The 25,697-nt window shown below is 40.5% G+C and overlaps 6 protein-coding genes across 6 annotated transcripts; 5 read left to right on the top strand and 1 right to left on the bottom strand.

Annotated features, from left to right (window-relative positions):
• Nucleotides 1–413: 413 nt before the first annotated feature.
• On the top strand, nt 414–2,625 carry tmem119b (transmembrane protein 119b). The gene is made up of 2 exons (XM_079235528.1): nt 414–533; nt 1,463–2,625. The coding sequence occupies exon 2, from the start codon at nt 1,479–1,481 to the stop codon at nt 2,304–2,306; it is 828 nt and encodes a 275-aa protein (XP_079091654.1). The 5' UTR covers nt 414–533; nt 1,463–1,478; the 3' UTR covers nt 2,307–2,625.
• A 4,657-nt stretch (nt 2,626–7,282) lies between these two features.
• Nucleotides 7,283–8,403, top strand: LOC306751534 (chemerin-like receptor 1; the record flags this gene model as incomplete). The annotated part of the gene is made up of 1 exon (XM_079235120.1): nt 7,283–8,403. One exon carries the CDS (start codon nt 7,283–7,285, stop codon nt 8,285–8,287), a length of 1,005 nt encoding a protein of 334 aa, XP_079091246.1. The 3' UTR covers nt 8,288–8,403.
• A 1,214-nt stretch (nt 8,404–9,617) lies between these two features.
• On the top strand, nt 9,618–12,636 carry rnf185 (ring finger protein 185; the record flags this gene model as incomplete). The annotated part of the gene is made up of 6 exons (XM_079234924.1): nt 9,618–9,796; nt 10,463–10,481; nt 10,599–10,711; nt 10,872–10,926; nt 11,279–11,396; nt 11,484–12,636. The coding sequence occupies 6 exons, from the start codon at nt 9,618–9,620 to the stop codon at nt 11,579–11,581; spliced, it is 582 nt and encodes a 193-aa protein (XP_079091050.1). The 3' UTR covers nt 11,582–12,636.
• Nucleotides 12,637–12,834: 198 nt separating this feature from the next.
• Nucleotides 12,835–15,329, bottom strand: LOC306751930 (uncharacterized protein; the record flags this gene model as incomplete). The annotated part of the gene is made up of 2 exons (XM_079235593.1): nt 12,835–13,620; nt 15,200–15,329. The coding sequence occupies 2 exons, from the start codon at nt 15,327–15,329 to the stop codon at nt 12,920–12,922; spliced, it is 831 nt and encodes a 276-aa protein (XP_079091719.1). The 3' UTR covers nt 12,835–12,919.
• Nucleotides 15,330–19,612: 4,283 nt separating this feature from the next.
• LOC306751397 (homeobox protein goosecoid-2) lies at nt 19,613–20,477 on the top strand (the record flags this gene model as incomplete). The annotated part of the gene is made up of 3 exons (XM_079234963.1): nt 19,613–19,850; nt 19,944–20,179; nt 20,400–20,477. 3 exons carry the CDS (start codon nt 19,613–19,615, stop codon nt 20,475–20,477), a joined length of 552 nt encoding a protein of 183 aa, XP_079091089.1.
• Nucleotides 20,478–21,777: 1,300 nt separating this feature from the next.
• On the top strand, nt 21,778–25,538 carry ess2 (ess-2 splicing factor homolog). Its single transcript, XM_079235695.1, has 10 exons — nt 21,778–21,968; nt 22,180–22,348; nt 22,480–22,554; nt 22,761–22,930; nt 23,225–23,342; nt 23,469–23,602; nt 23,693–23,795; nt 23,913–24,022; nt 24,124–24,239; nt 24,443–25,538. The coding sequence occupies exons 1-10, from the start codon at nt 21,822–21,824 to the stop codon at nt 24,717–24,719; spliced, it is 1,419 nt and encodes a 472-aa protein (XP_079091821.1). The 5' UTR covers nt 21,778–21,821; the 3' UTR covers nt 24,720–25,538.
• Nucleotides 25,539–25,697: the final 159 nt, after the last annotated feature.

Here is a 25,697-nt window from a genome sequence, read left to right as displayed (position 1 = left end):
GTCAGCGGCTGAGGTTGATGAGAAGGCCAGACTGTCAATCAGAGGCTCTTTCTGCAGAAATCCTAGAGAGATATTTTAAAAGAGAACACATGTTGCAGATGATGACGTTTGAGGGATTGTCTGTGATGTTTTATTGTCGTAAAGTTGTTTTTGTTCATTCCGCCAGTGTTGTCTTAGCCTTGCATATCCATGTAGCCATGCAGGACATTGGAGGAGAGGGTCCCTGCCCCCACAGCACATTAAAGACTCCTACCTAACAAGAACAATCTGTGTGCAGGCCGGAGCCCTCAGACAGTCTCTAGGAAGCTGAAGGGGGAGGAGAACAGTGGAGAGGCAGAAGGAGGGATTTGTCCTCCTGGTGAACAACATTTCTTACACTATCCAGACAGACCTCCAGCCTGAAATCTGAAACTGCAGAAGTAGTGTGGCTCACAGAGAATTTGCAACTCTCAGTTCACTTTTTTCAGACTGGTTCAACACATCCTCTATCAGAGGAAACTCTCACAGAGACACTACTTCTGCCGCAGTGGATGGTGAGTAAAATATTTGGACATTTCAGAGTTTTTCCTTTGAATGTTGCGCCCTCATAAGGCATTTGGGGGTTTTTAATGTTACTTCACATGTTGATTTTTAAGAGGGTGATGTGACGGCATCATGATGCCTTCAGAGCAGAATCGCGCCTGAGGAAGTAGCCTGAGACCACGGCAACTAAAAAGTTAGTTTTAGACATTACAGTGGACCTAAGATAGAATCTAGGTCATAGCACTTTTTTGCATTTTTGTAATTTAAGAGATGATCCAAGTGAAGATTAATTCCATGTGTGCATGCGTGTGCATATGACCTTGGCGTTACACGCACATGTGCACAGGCATGTGTGGCCATGTATATTTGGTCTGGAGTAAGTGTGTGATTAATTCTGAAGGGAAAAAAATATCCCGACCCCCTTTTTCCAGATGAGAGCAGAGGCTCATGTTGCCCAGCTTGCACACAGATGGAGCAGAATGAGAATAAAAGTGTGAGAGCTGCTGCCAGTCCACACAGACTGAGCAGTGAGCTGATTGTGATCCAAATAAATAATTAAAGCTGTGTTGCAGGGCCAGTTCCCCCAAATTTAAAAATATACACCTTGTGATATATATGCAGATTTTGTATTGATTTTTATAAATATCTACCAGTACCAGTGTCATTTAATCTGAATGAGTAAAAAGATCAGACCGAGCTGGGATAAACCCAATGTATTTAACTTTTTGGCGAATCAGCAAAGACTGATGACAAACATGATTTCTGTTTTGCTAAAATCAAGGGAATTTGAAGAAACTCTGTTGATGTGCTGCAGAAATAAATACAGTATAAAACACTGGTGGTTTGATGCAGTTGATGCATATTTTCACCCCATGGCTCATTGCTTCTTAAGAAACTGTCTTCACACACTGACGTTTCAGTTACTGACTGTCATTTGCAGATCTTGAGGGGAAACCATGCTACCGATGGGCCTTCAGCTGACTGGTCTGTGTGTGGTGTTTTGCATCAGCAGCAGCTTTGCCACACCTCTATCATTCTACAGTGTTATAGAAGGAAGTACAGATGAGGAAGATATCATCTTAACTTCCTCTCTGCCCACCAGCAACCCTCCCTCTGAGTACCAAACCACACCTGTTGGCCCCACCCATGTGGAAACGGACTTTCTGAATCGAGTTGTGGACTTTCTGGAGGAGAACATGCTTCTTATCCTTGTTGCAGGTTCTTTCATCCTTCTTGTCTTCCTTCTCATCTGTGGGGCAATTATCATGACCCGCAGGCGCAAAGTCAATGCCTACTACCCTTCCTCTTTCCCCTCAAAAATGTATGTGGACCACAGGGACAAAACCGGAGGTGCTAAACTCTTTAATGAAGTGCCAGAAAAACCCGCTCCTGAGCAGGAGAGTGAGCCAGTGGACTCTCACAAGCAGCTGCAGGCAGACATTATGAGGGCCGCCAAGAGGCTGCGCACACCAAATAAATGTGTTGACGCTGCAGAGGGAAGGGATCCCAGTCAGAAAGTAGCAGACCACAGTCCTGAGGACAGCTCTCATCCAGATGGCAGCATCCTGGATCAACAGCTTCCAAGTCTCCCTCAGGGAAAGGATCCATGTGGGCTATCCGACAGTGAAGCAGCTGCAGCAGCAGGAAGCCTTGAGCTGAATCCTCCAGAGGAAGATGATTCACAGGAACCTTTAATTGGCAGGAGTCTGCGGCCCACCTCTATGCATATTCACAATGACTCTGCTACACTTCAGCTGATCGCAGGAGAGAAAACTGCATTCTAACTTTCTGATCACTGACCTGAATGCATTTGTTCACGCTTTTAATCCATGAGTAGCAATTTGTCCAGCAAATCTTTTCAAAGATGCATCAAGGGAAATGTAAAATGGTTGATAAATTCCAATCCTGGGTGCTTTTTTTTTAAAGCAATGTTATGTTTATATTCAGTGCAGGGAAATGCATGCAGCAACCTGTTGCTTCGCACCGACTGGATACATCTTTCATACAATATTATAAAGCTGTCTTGAGTAACCTCATTAACATCTGGTCGAAAACACATTTCTTGTTATGGGAGGTTTTCCATGTTGACATCTTGATCAGTGTACATCTAATTCCTTCAACAGTCCTGCATAGAGGTCCCTTCAGTAAACATTGTGTGGTCCCATGTTTTACAGATCAGTGTTTGCATGTTCAAGATTAGTAAAGTATAGAAAACTACAGCCTGAGAAAATAGATGTGGTTTCAAGATGCTTTTATTGCATACCGTCAACAAAGCATTATTAACTAATCATATAAATTACACTTAAAACCAGTGGACCCTTTCATTGTTTCAAGCCAATTTGTTTAATTGCATATGCAAAGGTCAGTGCTTAGGGTGCAGCTAGGATAATCCCTGTCTCCATCACCTTCAAACTAAACACTCCCCAAGCACAAAATCTTAAAATATAACACAATCTCAAAAATAAGGCTCACCTTTGTACCAACAGCCCAAACAGTGCTTATTGTGCGTTTACATGACAGGCTAAGAAGACACATTATGCAGGGTTAGAGGACCACAGACTAATATAGAACGCCTGGTGCGACACTGCTACAGAGGGATGACGATTACGATGGTGTACTAGTCATCAACATACTAGGTGTGCCTCTTCAATACTGCAGGAAAGTGAGGATTCTGGATTTCTGTTACATCTCCTCTTGACAGCAGGATGCAAACAGTGGCAGCCAGCTCAGAGTGAGTGCTCTGTTTATGTGCTGGCTTTGACTGCCTCCTGCTGGTCATCTCGTTGCTTGAAGCGATAGTCAGACAGGGCAGCCTTGATAGCATCCTCTGCCAGCACTGATGAGGAACAATTCAATCCATTAAATATACATACATACATACATACATACATACATACATACATACATACATACATACATACATACATACATACATACATACATACATACATACATACATACATACAAGTGTCAAGCAGTTTGGAAAGGAAGAAGATCATTTTTTATTTATTTTTAAATCCCTAATAACTTACTGGAGCAGTGAAGTTTAACCGGTGGAAGACAGAGCTCTTTGGCAATGTCAGTGTTCCTTATTTGCAAAGCTTCGTCCACCTGGAGAGAAAAGCACAAAGCTATTGGAACCACAAAACCGTTCCGGTAAATTATCAAATATGAGCAGAGCAGCATGAATAAGAATAGGAAAAGCAATACATGACACTCGAAGATGCAGAGAAAGAAGTATCTGTGGTGCGTTAACTCACCGATTTGCCCTTCACCCACTCAGTGGCCAAAGAGCTGGAGGCAATAGCAGAGCCGCAGCCAAAGGTTTTGAACTTGGCATCCACAATCTTCCCCATGTCGTCCACCTCAATCTGACAAAATCAAAGTTTTACTCAAAGGAAATGACTCTAAATATAACCACTGGAGTCAAATAAAACATTTCTGCTACTGTAAATTAACAGGAGAATTCTTCATAGCAATGCTGAATTATAACTACTTTTAACTTAGTTATTATGATTCAGTCTAAATGGCTGTGTGTATAAAAATGGTGTAATCCATCTGTGCTTAGTGACAAACATACCTGGAGCTTCATTACGTCGCCACAGGCTGGAGCGCCCACTAAACCAGTTCCAACATTCTTGGAGCTTTTGTCCAACGTGCCGACATTTCTCGGGTTCTCATAATGATCCACCACCTTCAGAGAGTAAATAAAGGAAATACTATGTTAGGAAAGAAAACAATGGGTCAAAGTGGGTTTTAGAAAGTTGTTGAGTATTCCACCATCCTGGAAAAAATGTGATGAAGTAAAACAATAGCATTTTGGGAGGCAACAATCAGAAAAAGAGTCTTGAGCATCACGGTTATACAACTACAAGTATTCACCGTTACGTAAGAGACATTAAAATAAACAGATTAGGACAGGATTTCATTGTCAACTAAATCAACTCCTGCATCCCAGCCCTCCTCCCCCGTGTTCCTGCTGAGTCATTCTGACTTAAACATGAAGTGGCTGTACTTGCATCACAACACATCCAATAAGGACTATATTTAATACACATATTTGGAATTATAGTATGTTTGTTTGTTCTCAAAAGTTAGTCATACACATATTTTTGATCTTTAACTAATTCTGTGGTTTAGAATACAATTAGTTAAAAGACATCTCCATGATCTTACAGCTTGTTAAAGAACATTTGTGTAACTTACATCTTTAGGATAGCAAATACACAACTTTCTCCCTAGATGGGATGTCAGATTTACAGTCAGTTACCTCACAGCCAAAATAGGAAAATTATATATCATTCAAACATTAAGAGCGATTCTCTTTACCAGCATAAACCAACTTGACTTGAATGTAGAATTGCATCCGATTGCATCTGCATGCAACATTGCATGCGGTATCAAATGATAACACAACATTAAACTCAACATGTGACTAAAGATGTTGCTTTAAGATGAAGATACAATTTTATGAATGTATACAACAGAACATGTACAGGTTTCCAGCACACTAATTAATCGGATGTGATTCAAGTATTAAAGCTGTGGCGATGGTCACCCTGAGGGGCAGATTAGTGACGTCTTCAATTTACTGACCAGCAGGCATGAAACAAATGACGTTAACTAACGCTGATGGTGACGGTTTGCGATGTTTAACCAGTTATGACACCAGAGTGATGTAACATGTGGATATTTGTATAGACAACCATATAGAAAACTAGCGACATGGTTAACCAGCTGCATCTAATTAATTAACCTGAGCAGTGTGACCAGTCTCACCTACTCCTGATACTCGTATTAAGCTAGAAGTAGCTCAAGCTAATGGTAATATTTGTAAACATTAGCCCAACAGCAGCTAGCACGCCGTGACCCTGGGGTTACCATGCAACAGGGTCGCCTGTTAACCGTCCTTTAGTGACGCTGTAACGGACTAAAATGGTTTTACCTTCTCGTGGTAGCAGCACTGGGTCATGAACTCAGGAGCAGAGAGCCTCCTGGTGATGAAAGCCAGAGGACTGAGACACTTGCGAGCTACGGTACTCGCCATGTTGACAGTCAAGGGGAATGGCGCAGTTGGATCGTAGAGGGGAAGATATAGTGAAGTCACGAGACCAATACGTCACTTGAAGGGAGGGGCGAAAACAACCACATCTGCGCATGTCCAGTTTACGCAAAACAGTGGAGGGTAAAGCTATTTTTCTTATGTAGTTACCCCCCATGGTGAACCATCATTATACCAAGTAGAACATTTTTTTTATTTCTAGTCGGGCTGCAATCAATTATTTTTGCGATAAATTGCTAAGTAAAAAATAGCTAATTAGCTAATTAGCTAATAGCTAATTGCCCACCCAGAGGGTGACGTCTTACAGTAAAAATATTGAGGTAGGCCCTGTACAAATACCTGAACATTTTACTTGTACTTGCACAGTACTTGGTCAATGTACTGTAATGTAGCCAATGCTACTTGTCACTGCTGTGATTTTAAAGTCTTCAAATTAAAGCAGAAGGCATATAATTACATAACAATACTGCATTATGATATTCAGATTACAAAGTAGGCCATTCTGCATTACAAGTACCTTTACTTTCAATACTGTTATTATAGCGTTAATAATTCAATATTTTAGATCAAACTGAGAATGCAGTACTTTTACTTGTCATTTTGTACCAGCTAAATTGTGGTATTATACTTTTGCTCAGTACTCTTCTGCTTTTCTTCTGTTACATAACTGCATCTTATGATTTTTAGGGAACTATAAGTACAACAACACTGCCAACGTAAAATGTGACATACATATTTTATTTAAGATCTAAAACGTGCAAGGCAACACTTTCTCTCTCTTCCTGCCATGTGTTGTTGGCTTTTTTAATCACCTAAAATAGTCGATCATCTTCTGTTAATATGCTGCTATTAAAGATAAAAGATGTGCATTGCTATTATTAGTAGATATGTATAATATTCTTTCTTAAGTGAGACAGAGATGTTTCTCGTCACAAATTATCAAAAAAAACAGGCAGGGAACAGACGTCTGCTATATTTTATGGGCTAAGTGATCACTACCATATAATATACATTTGTGATTGACTTGTAATTGTGATTTTATATATGGGTATGTTTGATCATGTGAGATTTTCATGATGGAGTGATGGAGAATTTATTTTTCATAATAGAGATCTATAGTTGAAAAAATATTATCTTTGAGTTACAACACACAATGTAAACGCCTTGACGTATACGTTATGCAAACACTTCTGTTAAACTGGTGGAGGCACTCCCTTGGTTAAGGGATGTCAGCTAGTGGTTTTGTCTCTTGGTGTGGTTGTGTAAAGGGGATCTCCTTTGTGATATTGCAACACACTGCTGTAAGACTTCAGATATTCATTATAATTTGCTGTGGTTGTTTTGACCTCTGGGACCACTTAAACAGCTGAAAAAGGTCTCACCCGAAATAATTCAAATATATTTTTTGGTAAATGGGAGGACAGCAGATTCTCACTTGTTCCATGACATGCCAATTCAGATTTTGCTTACGTCAGTAACACTGCCCGGGAAACAGAAGTGAGAAGTTGCATCCAGGAAGAAGAGAAGCCAGCACTTTAGCGATTTATTCTGCGTCGAGACATAACGTGAGTACATTTTTTATATATATAAAGTATGTTATCTTGATAACAATTGTGAACTATTGTGATCATCTATATGTAAATATTTGTAAATAAAGATATCGTTCCACATATTTCAGGAAAAATAACCAGCAGGGATATGGATTATGTTGAATATGAGGATTACACTCCAGACAATGCAACGGAGAACAACAACATCACAACTGAACAACTGAATTTCAAAAGTTCACAGTCTTCTTTGTCTCACGTTTTGGTAGCAGTCAATATCATTATATTGACTATTGGCCTTGGAGGAAATGCACTAGTGATATGGATTTGTGGATGGAAAATGAAAAGAACCGTCATCACCACCTGGTACATTAGTCTGGCCTTTTCAGACTTTTTGTTCTGTGGCTTTTTGCCCCTGGAAGTATTCTACATGATCACCTCCCACTGGCCGTTCGGACTGGTTTTGTGCAAGCTCACCTCCTCTGCCCTCTTTCTGAACATGTACAGCCGTGTGTTTCTGTTGGTTCTGATCAGCGCTGATCGCTGTATGATTATTTCTTTTCCTGTGTGGTCACATAACCAACGGACAGTGCGGAAAGCATATGGAGTTGTCGTCCTCATGTGGGTCCTTTCTGCACTCCTAACGTTGCCCTCGCTGATCTTCAGACAAACCATAGTCCACGGCTCAGTCACTCAGTGCTACACCAGTTACAGGGACCATTCCAGACACAAAGCCGTGGTCCTGACTCGATTCATCTGCGGATTCCTGATTCCTTTCCTAATGATTGTGTTCTGCAGTTCGGTGCTCTGTGTGAAGCTGAGAAGTTTGACCATCAAGTCAACAAAGCCTTACAAAGTAATGGTGGTGCTCATCTTGACATTTTTCTTGTGCTGGGTCCCCTATCATATCTTTGTTCTTTTGGAGTCAGACTTGAAGAACCACAGCCTGGAAGTACTTCAAGCTGGCCTTAAGGTGGGAACCACCCTGGCTGCAGCAAACAGTTTAATATCACCTTTTCTCTATGCGTTCATTGGTAATGACTTTAAACAAACCCTAAAGCGGTCTTTGACATCAAGGATAGAGGAGGCAATGGCGGAGGAAATCCGGACAGGCGGTCTCAATCACTCAAAGTCTAAGTCAATGGATATTATCTAAAATCAAGTATAAATCTTTGTCATCAATGACAAGGAGTGTTTCACAGGACAGAACATGATTATAGAGCAGGCTGATATGGACAAAATGATATGTCATGGCATGTTTTACCTGTGTTCTGTTTATTCATGTGTCAATGATTTATACATAATGATGATATAATCTCCTTGTTTTTTACACAGTATTAAATTTGCACAACACAATGATCACGTTTTGTCCTTTGGACTGTGTTGGTTAGCCATATTTATGAGATTGTTTTTATGAGTGTGAATGAATTGCTTGTATATTGTTATGTTTGCAAACCAGCTTGCTTCAAATTCCCTGTTGCAGGACAATTAAAGTAGGCTATTTTAAATTAAATTGAATTAATCTTTTACAATATATTGTAATTTGGTTGTTCGGAGACTGTGAACTAAAACAGTGAGACATCTCTCAACACCTATGTGCTCTCTTTTAAATCAACAACATTCCAACACTGGAATAAACAAATACCTGGATTCCTAATCGTGAAATTAGTAATTGATGCATATTAAAATGTTCACATGAAAGTAAACAAATGAATGATGTATGTGATGTTGTAACTTTATTCTGTTCTGTCAATGTACAACTTTCCTTTTGATTAAATATAGCCCTATACTAGCAAACAGGAGGCTCCTGGTGTATTTTATTGTTCTACTTGTTTTATAAGCAAATTAAATATATTAAACATGCTCTTGGGAAATGTCTAGACTAAAATGGGAAAACAAATATATGTGAACGAAGTAGCTCGTTCATAGATTAAAACGTTTAATAAATACTGATGCCTGATTGGTGGATCCCTTTGTCGTGGGCACCCGATAGGCCGTACTGAGGGCAACATAAACCCACAGCACTATTGAGGCCACGCCCCCCGTCTTCCCCCAGGATGCACTACCGGTGTTAACGCGGAGCTGCGGATGTGTGATGCAACCGAGCCACGGATATCTCGCAACTTCTCGCTACAAGTTTTGATTTTCAGTTAGACAATCACGGTCGGAACGACTCTTTGGATTAACAATTGTGTATTTGCCATTCGTCACTTTGTATTCGGTTCATCTGTCTGACAGTCAAACTGTCAGTTTATTCGCTTGCTAACGTTAGCAACTCCGTAGCAGCCTCGTCTCTCGATGGGAGCTCGCGTGAGCTAGCAGCGGATTCCGCTTCTGCTTAATCATTATTTGTGATAAGCTCCGTCTCTCATCGTCTCCTCTTTGTTAGCGATACACCCCGATCCACGGGGCCTCCCTATGTACTTATTGTGACGCGCTGGGTGCCCCCCACCCTCTCACCTCTTGTTGAGTGGATCTATTTTTAAATGGCTACTGCGGCCCCCCCTCCGGCCCCGGGCTCTACTGCGGCCACTGAGAACCCGAGTCCCGGATCCAGCAGCTCGACTCCGGCCGACGCGGGCAACCAGGACAGCACTTTCGAGTGTAATATCTGTCTGGACACCGCTAAGGACGCAGTGATCAGCCTGTGTGGACACCTCTTCTGGTGAGAACCAGCTGTTTGTGACTCCTGGTCACAGGTCAGCATTATGATCCAACCCAGTCAAGGCATTAATCAGGTCTACCCACCAGGGGTGTGAGTGATTCTCTATAATCAATGTTTGATTACAGTTATTGCAATAATTTAATTCATTCACGTGTTCTACTTATCTTTGATCACTAGGCCACTTGAAGTTGGGGATACATTCATATTGTTAATGTTAAGAAAGGGTGGTCTGTAAATACAAGTGTAGAGTAACTGTAAGCAGACATGTTTAGATTTTGACATCTATCTATATTACATATACACGCTCCAGCCTCTGTAGCCCAGTGCATCCCTTCACATACAGCGCTTACTGTACTCTTTCCATTTAGGACAAGTCAGGGCTTTAGCATCTGGTCTGATGTAAGTGGTGAAAGAGCTAATTTAGTTGGTTATTTTCAAAAAGAAAAGTTAAATCCACTTGACAAGAAGCCATTGTTCCTTTTTTGTTTTCCACCCTCAACTTAACTAGTGCATTGTTTTCATTCGTGAACACAGGATACATGGGTGCCATTTTTCTTTCCAGTAAATGTATATTTTGCACAGCCGGATTGTTCTTGGACAATGTTTTTACTAATTAAACCTTTTCCCTGTCAACTTCCATGTTACTTTGCACCTCCTCACAACCAGTTGGCCTTGCTTGCATCAGGTAAGCTAAACCCAACTTTTTTTTCTCCCCTTCACTATTTTCAAATGACAAGCATTGTTAAGAGTTTTTAACTGATGCAAACAGTCAGGTCCTAAGTATCTTTTTGTCTTCATGCAGTGGTTGGAGACCAGACCCAACAGACAAGTGTGTCCAGTATGTAAAGCGGGCATCAGCCGAGACAAAGTAATCCCCTTATATGGGCGAGGAAGCACAGGTCAACAAGATCCCAGGTGGGTGCTTTTGTGTCAGTTCAAAGTGTCTCTAAATGTAATGTAATCACAATACACATAATATTAAACTTAAACTACATTTGTAAAAACTGTTATGAATGCATAAACAGTGCAAATCATTGTGCTAGTGCCTTTCACAATATGTGGTTTTGTTTTCTAGAGAAAGAACCCCTCCTCGACCACAAGGACAAAGGCCTGAGCCAGAAAACCGTGGTGTAAGTACTTTGCTCAAGTATACTTAAATAGTAATGCAAAAAGTATTTGATAGCATGGCTTTGTGCCAGGTCAGTACTTTCTTGATTCCAAACATCTTTGACAGCTTTGTGTAGTTTTCCGTGTCAGCTTCTTGCATTCATGATGAAAGCATTACATAGGATGATGTAGGTGCTGCAGAGCAAAGGTGTTTTATCCATTAACAGAAGAACATTTCCCTATGGGGTTTATTAGATGCTGAGCGCTGAGGTGTAGCGACGTCTCTTGAGAATGATCACAAATTTCACTGGCTGTTGCGTCACATGTCACTGACACACACGTCTTTGTGTTAATGATGAAATGCATGTTACACAGGGCTTTCAAGGGTTCGGCTTCGGAGATGGGGGTTTCCAAATGTCATTTGGAATTGGTGCCTTTCCATTTGGCATTTTTGCGACGGCTTTTAACATCAACGACGGCAGACCACCTCCAGGTATTTTAGTTTGACACATTTCACCATGATGACTGTCTTTTACCAACAATATATTAAATAACCTCTGTTGAACAATCTCCTAAACAGCAGCCCCTGGGACACCACAACACACGGACGAACAGTTTCTGTCTCGACTCTTCCTGTTTGTCGCTCTGGTGATTATGTTTTGGCTGCTGATTGCATGAATGAAGATAAAGACAACTTCTTGGGACAACTACAAATCATTTGACAGAGATGCAACATTGTGGCACATTATCCCGATTTGCACCAATGAGATTCTACTTCCTTTCTGGTAACTTGATTTCTTTCAAATTTTTCTTGAGACAAAGCCATGTGTGAGTTGAAAGAAGCCGGTTTTCCAAAATCAAGATATATGTTTATCCTGAAATAACAACTTTCAAGGTGAACCACATAAACGTGGATGCCTAACGTTTTAATTAATCAACACAGTTGCTTTATTAAAAAAAAGACACGTTATATTTCCGTCACCTCAACTCCACCAGCTGGTGCTTCAAACTTCATGCTGCTCTTACAACATGTTTGTCTCTGTTGTTTTTGATCAGATTCCTACAGGACGTTCAGGTCAGAGAAATTGGAAGAGATCATTCTCTGTATTCTCTCAGAGTATTGTTTTGGTACTATCATCGAATTTACAGACATACTCTGCAAAGCTAAATAAGACCACCTGTGATCCTCAATTTGGATGTTCATTCACATTTCCAAACCCACGTTAAGGTAATTTCCTTTTAGCCTATATTCATAATTTTTTTAACTGTTTCAAAGAATCCTGAGTTATGGTCTGAATACTAGCATGTGCCTCCTCCATTTTGTCTCTCTGATCACTAATTTACTAAGAATTTAGTTTTTAATCCAGCTACCCAGTCTTACAAATTGACACATGATCGTCCAAATTTACCCAAATCAAACACATTTTGTGGAATCAAAAATAATGTTGAGCATTGTCCCTTTATTTCAGTTGAGGTAAAACAAATGAATGTGTTGATGTATGTAAGCAGTTGAAAGATTGATTTATGAAACGGTGTTCCTTTTGCAATTTCAAAGACTTTTTTTTTTTGCTCAGTTGTCACTGTAATTAAATGTAAAAAAATAATATAGATTATTTTCTGAATAATGACTTGAAGGAAGATTGGATTAGATTGTTTCAACATGAAACCACTTATCTAAATGTGAATTCACTTTATTGAACAGTAAAGCTATGTAAATAAAGATGTTAAACATAGTCCGTCTGTTGTCCTATTAATGTGTAAATATGTTAGGGTTTTGTTTTCTTACTACTCTAAATATGCAAATCAAGACACACCAAACTACAGTGGTGTGTGAAAAAACTCAGAAACTTGCTCAATAGTAGTATGTTTAGTTATTCTTTATTGTTAAAATGCCCCATTTATAAAAAAAAAAAAAAGTACTTCAAACTCAACCATGGTGGCTGTAAAAAAAGAAAGACAGATATTTTGTGAAAGAGGTTTTTATAAAGCACAAAATATACAAATAGTCTGTTTGGCCTAGTCCCGCGTTGCCGTCCGTTTCTCTTGAGATCTAGGCTGTGCAACGTTGAACTCCGCTTCATACATAATCTGTTGGATCTTTATTTTTGTCTCGCACCTTTTCTGTGGCGCAAGTCGCTTCAGAGCGGGGACAAAGCTCAGAAGGAACAGTTCGTCCTCGTCCCGTGCCCTGTTGGGCAATGAGGTGCCATTGTCTTTGACCAGCCACTTTGTGGGAGATGCTGTGCTGGGAGAAGAAGCCAGTGAAAGCGACTCTTGCATCAGGCGCCGTTTTCTTCCAGTTTTGCTGATGGGGGCGATCTGCGAGCTCGAGGGCATTTTAGCCAGAACAGCCAGCGGGGTCATCTGTGCGTCTTGAGACATTGAAGGGATCTGTGCCACAAACGATATCTGGGGCTTGACGTCAGGTTGACTCGCAGGGACCTTCGTGGCGGACTGCGGCGTCTTGACCGCCTCTGTGGTTTCTCCCTCGGCACTGCCGGATTCGTTATCAGGATTATCGTGGTCGTCGTCGTTGTTACCGCAGACGTCTGCCAGACCACTTCTCGATCCAGTGAAGGGTGCGATAAAGTTCATAAGTTGCCTATATTTCCATCTGCTTTGCGCGATCTCTCCTTGTTTCTTGCTTTTGATCTCCATTCGGACTTCCTTCAAGTACCGGTCTCTCATGTTCTTCCATTTTCTTTTACACTCCTCGGCTAGAAAGGTGAAATATGGAAACATTAGGAGCAAAAAGTCTCATAAAGATGCAATGCACAGAAAATGAACATTAAAAGACAGCGATGTGGACATCAACCAAAAGGAGACCATTTACCACATTAGTTTTTTTTTAAACAATTACAATTAACATGCCCCCCCCCCCTCAAACAAATTACATTCTCAAACATTTTGTGCAGATGAGCAGTCTATTGCACAGATGTTAGATCAGATGTTAGATGCGTGCAGAGACACACAAATGTCTTGCGAGAAGTATCCTCTTCCCTCCTCACCCAACAAATGTTTGATATAGAATATAGGCTTCCTTAATATTTTTAAGTTGGCCAATTACCGATCTTAAGATTTGGTCTTTAGGTATGTGGATGGTCATCGCTGTTCTAGAATAAAACACAGTAGGATGGGCCAAATAATAGCTGTACCCTTTCATAACTAAGTTATATAGACCAGGCAAATCAATGCAATAGCGCTTCGATTGTTTGGTTTATTTTTTGAGACCCAACATTAATGCAATTATTGTCATTATCGATCAAACTGTCAATTATTCTGCTGATTGATTAACTTAATTAAGTGTCTATAACGTGTATAAAGAATGAGCCAATGACGTTCATGGAGCCCACAATGACATTTAGTTTGCTTGTTTTGGCCAAGAACCCAAATATATTAAATGTACTATACAATAAAAGAAACAAAAGCAGCAAATCCTTCCAACAGAGCAGTTAGAACATTGTAATGTTGTGTTTTTGATGATTTTATGCTGTGCTATTTGCTTTAGCCTGAACTATACACATCATTTAGTTGAATGAACGCCTTTTTTATATAATCTTCCAAAGTGTAGAATATGTGGCATACATGTTTGTTGGATTGTATTAAAGTACATGGGTGTATTGTACCTGATTCAGGGGCCAGGGAGTGTAGTGGCAGTTAATAGGATACAACAGTAAATAATGTGGCTTTAAGTCTGTATAAAGTCAAAAAGAAAGGCGGAAGGTGATTTATCTTAATGTGGGTCTTGTCTGGAGGTCATCGTTAGTTAATTCACGTTATATGCTGCCTCGTCATTATTCCACCATGAGTCAATGTATCTGGTTATATTTGCATGGGAGGCTCTGACATGCATCTCGGGCTGCCGCTTCCAGTTTATTGGCGCGCGTGGCGTTTACGAGCGATTCCACACAAAAAAGAGAAAAAAAAGCCCGCGGCACGGTAAAAGCAGCTTGTGTGACGCTGAGCATGTTCCCTCCTCCGCCGTGTTGGACACGCGGCCGGCGGCGCAGTGACAGAGCCGGGCCGTGCCGTCCGGTGCAGCGCGGCCTACAGCGTGCGAGCCGCGGCTGCTACCGCTAGCACGGTGCGCGCGGCTGCCTCTACTGCACTCGGCGGTCCTCGCGCGGATACCGAAGCAAAACTAAAATGGCATGAGTGATATATGTGAAATATCTCTAACTCCCACACACACATACTGGTTCCTTATTTACGCGTGTTTAATCGTCCACAACAACATCGGCTAGGAAATAACTGGCTGTAAAGTTGTGATAAACAAAAAAACAATCAAATACTCACATGGGAGACCCAGGATGATGCTGATGCTTCTCCACGCATTTACCCGACTTTCCGTACAGCGGTAATTCGGCAAAGTGACATTGTACAGCTCAGGGTAATTAAATACGGCCAATATTAACTTATCGTCCATTTTGACCCAGTGTTGTGTCTGTACGCGGACGCGGAAGCGGCAGTCTTCTCCCGCCTTTTCCGCCCAGCTGCTGCCGGACGCGAGTTATCGCGAGTGCGGCTGCCTGCCGCGCCGTGTCGCTCTGCCGTTCAACGGCGGCCATTGTCGTGTTTCTGCCACAGGGGGGCGCACGACTCTGTGCCGGCCTCTTTAGCTGCTCGGGTACAGGATAGGGAACATCTCTGGGGGTCACCAGGATGAGACCCTTCAACAAGCTGTCCCTTTTCTGCATTAGAGTGGTAGAAGAAGTCTAATGTGAGATCTTTTTCTTTTTTTACTGTTTTCTGTCAATAAAAGAACCTTTAGGAGTCTTTGTTTATGAGATAAATACAGACAGTGAGGCCTCAGGGCTGAGAGCCCTGCTGCAGATCACAAGATCTACTGACAAGAAAGGAAACGATCTTATATCAGCCACACAAAACACATTGAGGAACTTTTATCGTAAAGGCGTCAATCTATTGCGTGATGTCTTGAGAGGCGAGGTGAGGCGTGGGTGCACAGATCGAGATGACAAGCAGTGGTTTTTTTTAACTCAAAGGTCTGTATTTAGATGCTTCTTAGCAAAAGGTTAAACTTAAATACAACCAAAGGTCGTTACACAAAACAAAACATAAATACTCCAGTTTACTCCTGGTTCCTTGGTTCTTTAACATCAAAACTCTCCTTCTTCTCCTGTCCTTTGGTCTTCCTCACACCAGCTCTCTCCATGGTAATCAGGCTCATCCCTTTCAGCTGGGCAGCAGTCTTGGGCCTGGCTGCTCTGCTAACTGGGAATTGTAGTTCATTCATCCAATGTCATGCTGAATTGTAGTCCCTGCTGCAACCACTGGGAGGGGGTGTACCTTCCATTAATGACACGCCCTCTTATGACATCACATTTGGTATTGGTAATAAATACAACAAGTTAAAGATACAAGTCTGCTGCAGCTGAAGGGTCCGTGTAAGTTCTGATCGTTTGTTTTATGGTTAGTCGAAAAACGTATATACAGAAATACCATGTTTTTTTATACGAGAGAACCGAACTCAAATAACGAGCCAATTTAGTTTTTTGCAAATCCTTCTTTTTACTTTTCTTTTGAAGACAGACGCAAAGTGAGGCAGGTGACCTGGAAGTATGAGTCTGTCAAAATAAAAGCCAAGGCAATAGAAGGATTGTAGGCAAGTAATCTAAAAAAAATTCTATACATAAAATGTTTTTCTCTCTCGAAAATGTCACCTTGGGCGGGGGTGATATCTATAATCCACTTATTATGCACACTAAATATATATACATTATTATGAACCTTAGGTGACAATTTTCGAGGACCAATTAACCTTAATTGAATTGTATCTGATTGTGGGAGGAAACCGAAGATCTCGGAGGAAACCCACCTAAAACGGAGAGAAAGGGCAAACTCCACACATGAAAAAAACGTTGTGACTCGGAGACGAGCAGAAAAAGTCCGGCCGACTCCGGGGTTAGCACCTCGATTAGCGTCCAGGCCTAATTTGACCTTCATGTTGGGAAATCAAATGTACAGAAAGCACATAAAAAAATTAAAATTTAGAAACCTTGTTCTTGGTTTCTATTAAAAACTTTCTTGGCGTAATGAGTCCTGTGACCTTAGTACTTCTAAAATCTTGTCGTGTATTGTTTTTTTTCCTAGTTTCCTGTTTTATTTTGAAGTCCTTTCTCGTGTTCTCTGTTTCCCCTCACTTCCTGCCCCTGTGATTGTCTGCCCGGTCCCTGATTGTTTCCTCTTGTGTCTAATCACCTGCACCTTCCCCACGTATTTAAACCCTGTTTGTCTCCTGCGCCAGTGTCCATTCGTCTGTTTAGATCTCTGTTAATGTTCCTGTTGATACCCCTGCTCGAGAAATACATTACTTTGTAGCGTTGTCGGTGTTTGCGTCCTCTATTCAGTCAACCCGTGACAAATCCTCAGTACATTTCTAAAATATAATGTTTTTATTGTTGAAATATTTTGATTACTGTCATGGTCCTTGTCTCCTCTGAAAGGTCATAGACATATTTGTAAAGCTTTGTGATGTTGGCTATTTTAATGCAAACAACAAAGACTTAAACTAACTACAAACATTCTACATAATAGAACATAACTCATAAGGGTTAAATGTTATTCTACCTTCAAGGTTGTAAGCATAAACATACTAAACAAAACATATTGCCCTTAGTTCATACCTACAAGGTGATGTTAAAGCCAGACAATTACACACCAGATCCCAGAGCTCATTTTCAGATTGTATAGGAAAAATAAATGAGGAATGAGAAGAGAAACATAATATTCATACTAACGCAGCTATTAGATATGGGGTTTCTGTAATTTCGTGTTTTTGTTTTTTGCTAGATTCCTCCAAAGTCCCCAAAGGTATCACTGATGTGCGCTTTCTGAGCCTTCAACAGTTACTGTGTTTCCATGCACAAGCAAGTCTGGTGTAAACAGAGAGGGAGGTTGATCCTCTGCATGTCCTGGTCTCACAGCTGCAATCTCCGATTCCCCAGGAGGTTTTGGGCTCCGGTCCAGAAAAGAACAGAGACACTGTGCTTTCTCACTGATGCCACGTGGGGTTCTCTGCTCATTTATCATCAGTCAGCGTGTGGGTGTATTTGTAATGCTGTGTCTGGATTGTACTCGTTTGATTTGTGTCCGTTATCAATTATGTTTTTATTGCAATTCAAGAGTTATAACAGTGTAATGTTTTCCAGAAATAATAAGCCTACTGTCTTCCAGATGTAGGATCACATCAAGATAAGGCATGAAGCGATTACAATGGTTTTTGTCAGCCTCCGCCTCGCGTTTTACTTTATCTGAGCGGTTTTTGGTTGACTTTTGTTTAAGGGAGTGAGTAGAAATAATTTAAAAAAAACTGCTCAGTATTGTCCATCTTTGAGTTGTGTGTTTGTAGCATAGTAATGGGAATTTATAAAGTCGTATGGTGTTGAGTATAACCATTTCTGAAGCGCCACAGTTTTACAGCTGAAAATCACTTTAAATTTAAGAGAGCCATCCAAGCAGCTCTTTAAATATTAACAAAAACTGTATCAGCCATGTGGGCATTTGTGGCTTTACTTTACTTTACCTCTTGTACCAAATATTGCTCTTACAACAACAACATGAACCTTTATCATTATAATCCCCAGTAATGAATTTTGAACTGGTATGAACCAATGTGGATGTGATACAATTGCTTCTTTTGAGGACCACAATATCTGCTAGATAGCGATCTCACATGCTCCGCAAACTATACATCAACAATCCGGACGCTATTAAACCCCAGTGAAAAGGATGGGATGGTGTTTATTGTTATCTTTTTTCAAAAGCCCTTATAAGAGGAGCTTAAGACAGATTGTGGAAATCCATTAATTCTCTGGGAAAAAAAAGGTGTATTACTTTGTATGAAATCACAGGATTTGTTACGGGGGATGAATTTAACCTGTAATAGCTTTACATCAGCTGTGCACATTGTCAGAGAAGTGAGGCTGAAAGACTGCACCACACAGATAAGACACATGATGCATGATTGGGAAAACAAGCCACATGGAGGTACTCCTATTCTGAATTTACTCTTACCATTTTTATTTTGTCTGTACTGAGTAATGATACGTACAAATCTATTAGTGTCACCACACATCATGAGCAAGATGAGTCATTAATTAAATTGTGTTTAATTAGTATGCATTGTTGTTGTCAGTGCAGCCTGAACTTTACTGAAAACATTTACTGAACATATCTACTAATTTGCACAAGATCACTTTGATAAAGCTAAATGAGAAAAGCGACATTATGAAATAAATTTCAGAGCTAATCCTCAAATTCAGCAAAACACAAGTCTCTGGCCACACCAAAAAAAGCGTTTATCTTTAAATCCAGGTTTCTAATACCAAGCAATCCCCTTTTCTCTAAAACCCCAACAATAAGGATCTTAGGAGCTCTCCACTTCTCATTTTATGCAGTGAAATCTGATTTCTTTTGGAGAAAGGAATGAGGCAAGATTAACTGAATCTGCCGTCCTCCCTAACCTCTTCACAAAACTGCCCAGATTAGTTAGGAATTAAGTTTCAACCGTTTTATGTGTCTGGTCCACAAGGGGATTATAGTTTTACTTTTTTTTTTGCCTCCCATTTTCACTATAAGGGCCCGACACGCCGTTGTGCAGAGAGGAGAAGCAGAGGAGCCGCAGAGCCGAAAAGCGTGTCAATATCCTGTGATCATCGCAGCTTGTGTTTTATTGAAGTTTCTTTGGAGATGGATGGAGTGATCAGGATAGAGAGACAAAAGTTCCCTTTCACTATTGATAACATACTGAGCGATTATCCCAACACTAATGGAGACAGACAATCATGTGGAGCAAGTGGCGCTGGACTAAAAAAGAGGGCAGTGAGTCCTGTCGGCGGCCAAACAGAGGCTGCTCATCACACCTGCATGTGCTGCTGCTACTGCTCCCATGGTAGAGACATTTACCAGACTGATTTCATTCATGGAGGTAAGACCAAACCCATTCTCTTTATGAGAAGAGTCACTTCAGTTGACACGTTTACGTTGCACCCTAACCTCAAATCAGATCTCCTCCCTGCAGCCTGTCAGTATGGGTGGCCCCCAGCGATGCTCACAGACCCATGCAGGCTAGGAGACGCTTACAGGGAGGAGCAGTCCCCCGGTCAGGTGCAGAGGCGGACCAGGCGTCATCGCACTATTTTCACAGAGGAGCAGCTGGATACACTTGAGGAGCTGTTCCTGCAGAACCAGTATCCAGATGTTACCACAAGGGAGAAACTAGCACAGCATACTCACTTAAGGGAAGAGAGAGTAGAGGTAAGACACATTCAGCCACTCAACGAATAATGTCATGTTTGTCATGTTTTCACAGTGATAGGGTTAGTTCAGACTGCTTCAGCTTGGTATACCGTATTGTGCTAAACTCTAGTTAATCTGACATTTATATTATATGCTGTTGTTTAGTTAAATGTAAATACACAATGTGTCGAATAAAAAAAATCATAACTAAATAACATGACCTTTTTTTTACCGGTAGGTTTGGTTTAAAAACCGAAGAGCAAAGTGGAGGCGTCAGAAAAGACTATCATTTTGTGTTGGAAACACAGAAAGCTAAATGTTGTACTGTATATATGACCACACCACTGAAAAAGAAGAGAGCTGTGTATGCGTGTGAGCTGGCGTTACATAAATACAAGGATTTTATTGCTATATAATAGCTATATTATTGCTTTATAATAGCTATATTGTGGCTATATAATAGCTAGAAAAATTCTCCAGAAAATAGACATTTTTTCTCAGTCAGATTATGTGACAGTTTTGTAGCCTATTTGTGAATCTGATTGGTTGATTGCCAGATCGAAGGACTTGCAGTACTAATCCTGAAAGATCTGGAATGTGTTATTAGTTGCACTGGTTGTGAATAAAAGTGTCCTTGCGAACAAATAAAGTTATTTTGAGAGAGGTGGAGGACATTTTTTTATAAACGCTATGTAACATATCTAAGTTGGGCGTCATATCAATTTAAAAGCTGACATGCAGCGAACACGTAAGGAAAGACCTTAATTATTTCACTGTATTTGCAAATATTTAACTTTTTGCTCAAAAACTCCTCCGGGCAGTTTGGTGTGTAAGAAAATAATCAATTAGTCAGGGGGTGATTATTAGTGGGGTTTGGTTAGTATATATCTAGTAATTACTCTGTGGTGGGTAGATAACAGGGATCGGAGTGAAACTCTGTCTATTTCTTGGTAGATACATCATTTTTTAATCGCAGTAGTATTATTGTTAAAAAAAAAGTTTCTCACTATAGACTATTGTATTAGTAGCTGTGTTATTGTTAATATACCAAAGGTAATGCAAACATGTATTGAATATATGTCAAATATAACCACAGATTATTGCATAAATTGTAATATAAACGCATTCTGAAGTGGACACCTTAGATCTGACCTAAGAACAAAAAAAGTAAAACACTTTATTTTTATGTGAGCACTAAGAACACAACGTTTTCTTTAGAAAAGAGTTAAACAATATATATTTAATTAATCTCCCATCCCTACCTTCAAATATAATAATAATATTAATATTAATATTAATATTAATAATAATAATAATAATAATAATCTAATTAATGTGATTATTGTACCGGAAATGTATTTCTATTTTAAACTGAAAATTTCCTGAGTTGCAGTAAACTTCCGGTGACGTATTAACTGTCGTCTTTACGTCGTGCGTTGTTTGTACGCAGTTTCTGAAGTTAGCCGACGGTAGCTAGCAAGCTAACTTATTAACGTAACAACCAGTGACGTTCGCTTAGTTGTATATGTCCGGGTATTAACTAAATCTTCTAAACACTTAGACGGTGTTTATTGAGTATAAAAGCCGCCTTCCGTTTCAGCTCAGTCGCAGTTGTTCGTTGACGCGAAGCCGTTTTCCTCGGAGGCTAACAGGGTCCACAATGGAGGGCAGCGCCAGCGTGAGGAAAGCGTTGTCTGGGACTCTCGTACCTGTGACGATCTCGACTGTGGCTCTCCTGCAACAACCCGACGAGAACGAGAAGGGGAAGCTGCATAGAAAGGTCCTCGACGAAGAGCTGTACATTGAGGTAGATACATGACGGAGGAGCGTTCGGTCGTCATCAGACAACAGGGAAGCGTCCATGAAAATACCAGATTTAACGCTCGTGAAACTGAGACTGCCCTGAGCTTTAACGTTAAACATATAAATTCTACAATTGTTCTTCTTGCACCAACATTATCTGTCATTATCTTCCTGTTTTACAAAGTCAAATAAACCGAACTGTCTGCTTCCGACAGAGTTTAGAAAAGATCATCCAGAGGGACTTCTTCCCAGATGTGACTAAATTGCAAGCGCAGAAGGACTATCTTGATGCGGAGGAAACTGGTGATCTGGGAAGAATGAGGGAGATATCCATCCGATATGGATCGTCCTTGACCAAAACTACTCCACGATCTTCTGCCCCCCGTAAGTAGTATGAAGAGTGAATAGATTAGACCCCATGTATTTTCATGTTTATACCGTGTTTACATCATTACATATTCAGTCTAAATGAGCTTTGCGGCTATTTCTTCCATTTGTTTTTCTTTGTATCTAAGACGTGACACCAGCAAGTTTTGAGACACCAGTGGGCCGGTCGGGGTCTCCCTCCTCCACTCATGGCAATAAAGAAGGTACAAATCTATTTTATTAAGATGAAGGTGAGCAGAACAGATAACACGGCCATGTTCTGTCTTTCATTATTATCTTTATCTGTGTCCTACAATAAAACCTCTCAAATTAACTTATTAAAATCATGTTGAGTCCATAATTCTCTTAATGAATGGAATTGCAAACACTCACAAGAAAATGAACCCTATTTCTGATGTTGTTTTTCTAGAGGGCAAGGATGATGACAAGGAGGAGAAAGAGCTGCCCGCTCTGGATCGCTTCCTTGCTAAAAATACCAGTGAGGATAATGCATCATTTGAGCAGATAATGGATCTGGCAGAGGACAAGGAGAAGCTGAGGCATTCCTGGTTATATGAGGCCGAGGCTGAATACAAACAGGTATGTGTGTGCAGAGTTAAACTTGTAAATTAAAAAGCAAAGGAATGATGCGTTTGAATTACAGCTGTGCTGGTCATAGAAGTATTATACATTTATCAAAATTAGATTTTGAATACATTCCCTTTGACCAAATTGGTGGATGTTATGTTTATTTCAGATTTAAAGTATTTGAGCGTAATGAGGGTTGCATGATTTTGTTTGCAGTTGATAACTGTCAGTCAGACAATTATTACAGTATTGGTACACGCCTAGGCTATATTGAAAACATTTATAAACCCTTCTGATATTTTTCAGCGCCACGAAGAGAACCTTGCATTACCATCCATAGAGAAAGCAGCACTTGAGTGTGTCAAAGCTGGACTTGAGACATGGGAGTACAAAGCGAAGAATGCCTTGATGTATTATCCAGAGGGTAAGACAAAACTTGGATGGACTTTCCTTCTTTTATTTATGTGGCATTAATCCACATTGGAGGCATGTAAAGTTATGACATTTTGCGGAGAGAGAAAAATAAAATGTATTGTGTTTTTACTTACAGGTGTTAAAGACGATGATAATCTTTTTAAGAAGCCACGGGAGGTAGTTCACAAGAACACACGCTTCGCTGTAGACCCATTCAGCAAAGCCCTCAACAAAAGCCAGATTCAGCAGGCTGCAGCCCTCAATGCACAGGTACATTTTACACTTGGCAGTCTATTTTTCAGTTGAATAGAAGTGTTATTTCAAGAGTGATTAAGCTGATGTATCATGTTTTCTGTCCAGTTCAAACAGGGTAAAGTAGGACCTGATGGGAAAGAGCTCATTCCACATGAATCCCCATCAGTGAATGGATATGGATTTGAAAGTATGCCGTCCCCAGCACCTGGTAAGTGGGTCTTGGTAACAGTCCTGAGACAGATCAAAATGTTTGCCGTATATTCCTACATTCAGCAACCTTCTTGCACTTGGAGTAGATCTCTCAAAGCAGTCTCTGTCCCCTCAGGTCTAACCGATTCGCCTCTGATGACTTGGGGTGAGATTGAGAGCACCCCATTTCGCCTGGATGGATCCGACAGCCCATTTGTTGAGAGGAATCATGGTCCATCATTTAAGGTACTGAACCTCCAGTGGTAGCTAACTCTTTATTAATGATTGATTTTTGTTTTGTTGTTGTAAAATGTTGACATTGCATATGTGTGTGTGTTTTTTAAAAGATTCCAGAACCAGGAAGACGAGAGAGGCTGGGTTTAAAGATGGCCAACGAAGCTGCTGCTAAAAACCGTGCAAAGAAACAGGAGGCATTGCGAAAGGTCACAGAGAACCTTGCAAGGTAAAGACATTTCTGCCCTCTTGATTATATTTGCTTCAACATGTAACAACAGCTTACTGCATCTGTCAACTCCTGTTGTTAAAAGGGAACGTTAAGCTTGTTTTTTTTATTATTATTTTCGGCTACTTGTTTCCTTTTTATTAGTGCAGTTATGAAGGAATTGATACTATTCATAACTGACCATATTAACTTTTGTGTTGCAGTCTTACTCCTAAAGGTCTGAGCCCAGCCCTCACCCCCGCCCTGCAGAGGCTTGTAAATCGGACATCTAGTAAATACACGGACAAAGCATTACGAGCAAGTTACACCCCGTCGCCCTCACATCAAGTTGGCTGCAAGTCTCCTTTTGGTGGCCCAGCCACCCCCACAGGAACGCCAACACCAACCAAAGTCAAGACGCCGAGCTCTCAGGACCTCACATCACTGACGGACAATCTGCTGCAACTTCCCAAGAGACGGAAAGCCGCCGATTATTTCTAAGTAAGAGAAGCTGTTCTCTGCTGGAATTGTACAAAACGGACATTATGCGGGGAAACTTGTTTATAAACTGTTCAGACCCAGTTTTCTCAAATTATAGAGCACATCTTTTCAGTCGGATGCCTGGATGACGAATTTGATATATTTTTGAGCGGACAGGTTCATATAGATCTTTGTTGAATACAGAGTCCAAATTATATTGTATCACTTAATTTTCTTGTTTTGTTTTATCCCAATGCAATGTTTTATAGATTTTTGTACAGCTGTTTCACTCTAACAAATGGTATCTGTGCCACACAGCAACCTACCCAGCAGCATAATATTTTCATATAATCCAGTAGCTGTTTCTAATAGCTATTGCCCAGATCTCCATACATGCTACCATGACATTTCAGTTTTTGACTTGCATCATAGAAATTACTCCAATGGAAATTTCTCTTTGCCCTGTTTTGGAAAAATAATGTACAGGCAGAGCTGGGCTCAGCATTATACATTTATACATCCGTTTTCTTGAAATCTAAGATAAAACTGGACACGTTGGAGAGAAAAAAGGTCAAATAACATGACATCCTTGTTGATAGATCTGTTGTACCGCATACTGGTAGTTGAACAAACCTTCTTTCAAGCAAGCTTCAAATGTACAGAAAACACTGTTTAAATTAGTCTGGTAGGAGTGGGTCAGACATAATATTTTACTCAGTCATGACAAACATATGGTTTTTAGTACAGTGACTGTTTGATATGCATGTTTATGTCAAAGTCAATGTGCCCACTTTAATTTGGATCCTGTCATAAAAGCAGTTAAAACCATATTCACATGACCGTTGTTGGTAGGATCCCGGTTCTTAACATACCTGTGTGCAATGTGCTTTACTTAAAGCCGGAAAAGGGTGTAGAGACATTTGATATGATTACAAAAGTAAGGCATAACATTCCCTCAGACCATGGACTCACTTGTTATGATAATAGCCATCTTGGGAG

The sequence above is a fragment of the Taurulus bubalis genome, assembly GCF_910589615.1.
Source record: "Taurulus bubalis genome assembly, chromosome: 19".
Lineage (NCBI taxonomy): Eukaryota > Metazoa > Chordata > Actinopteri > Perciformes > Cottidae > Taurulus > Taurulus bubalis.
The sequence above is the reverse complement of the archived record's forward strand: the minus strand, read 5'-3'. Positions and strand labels throughout refer to the sequence as shown.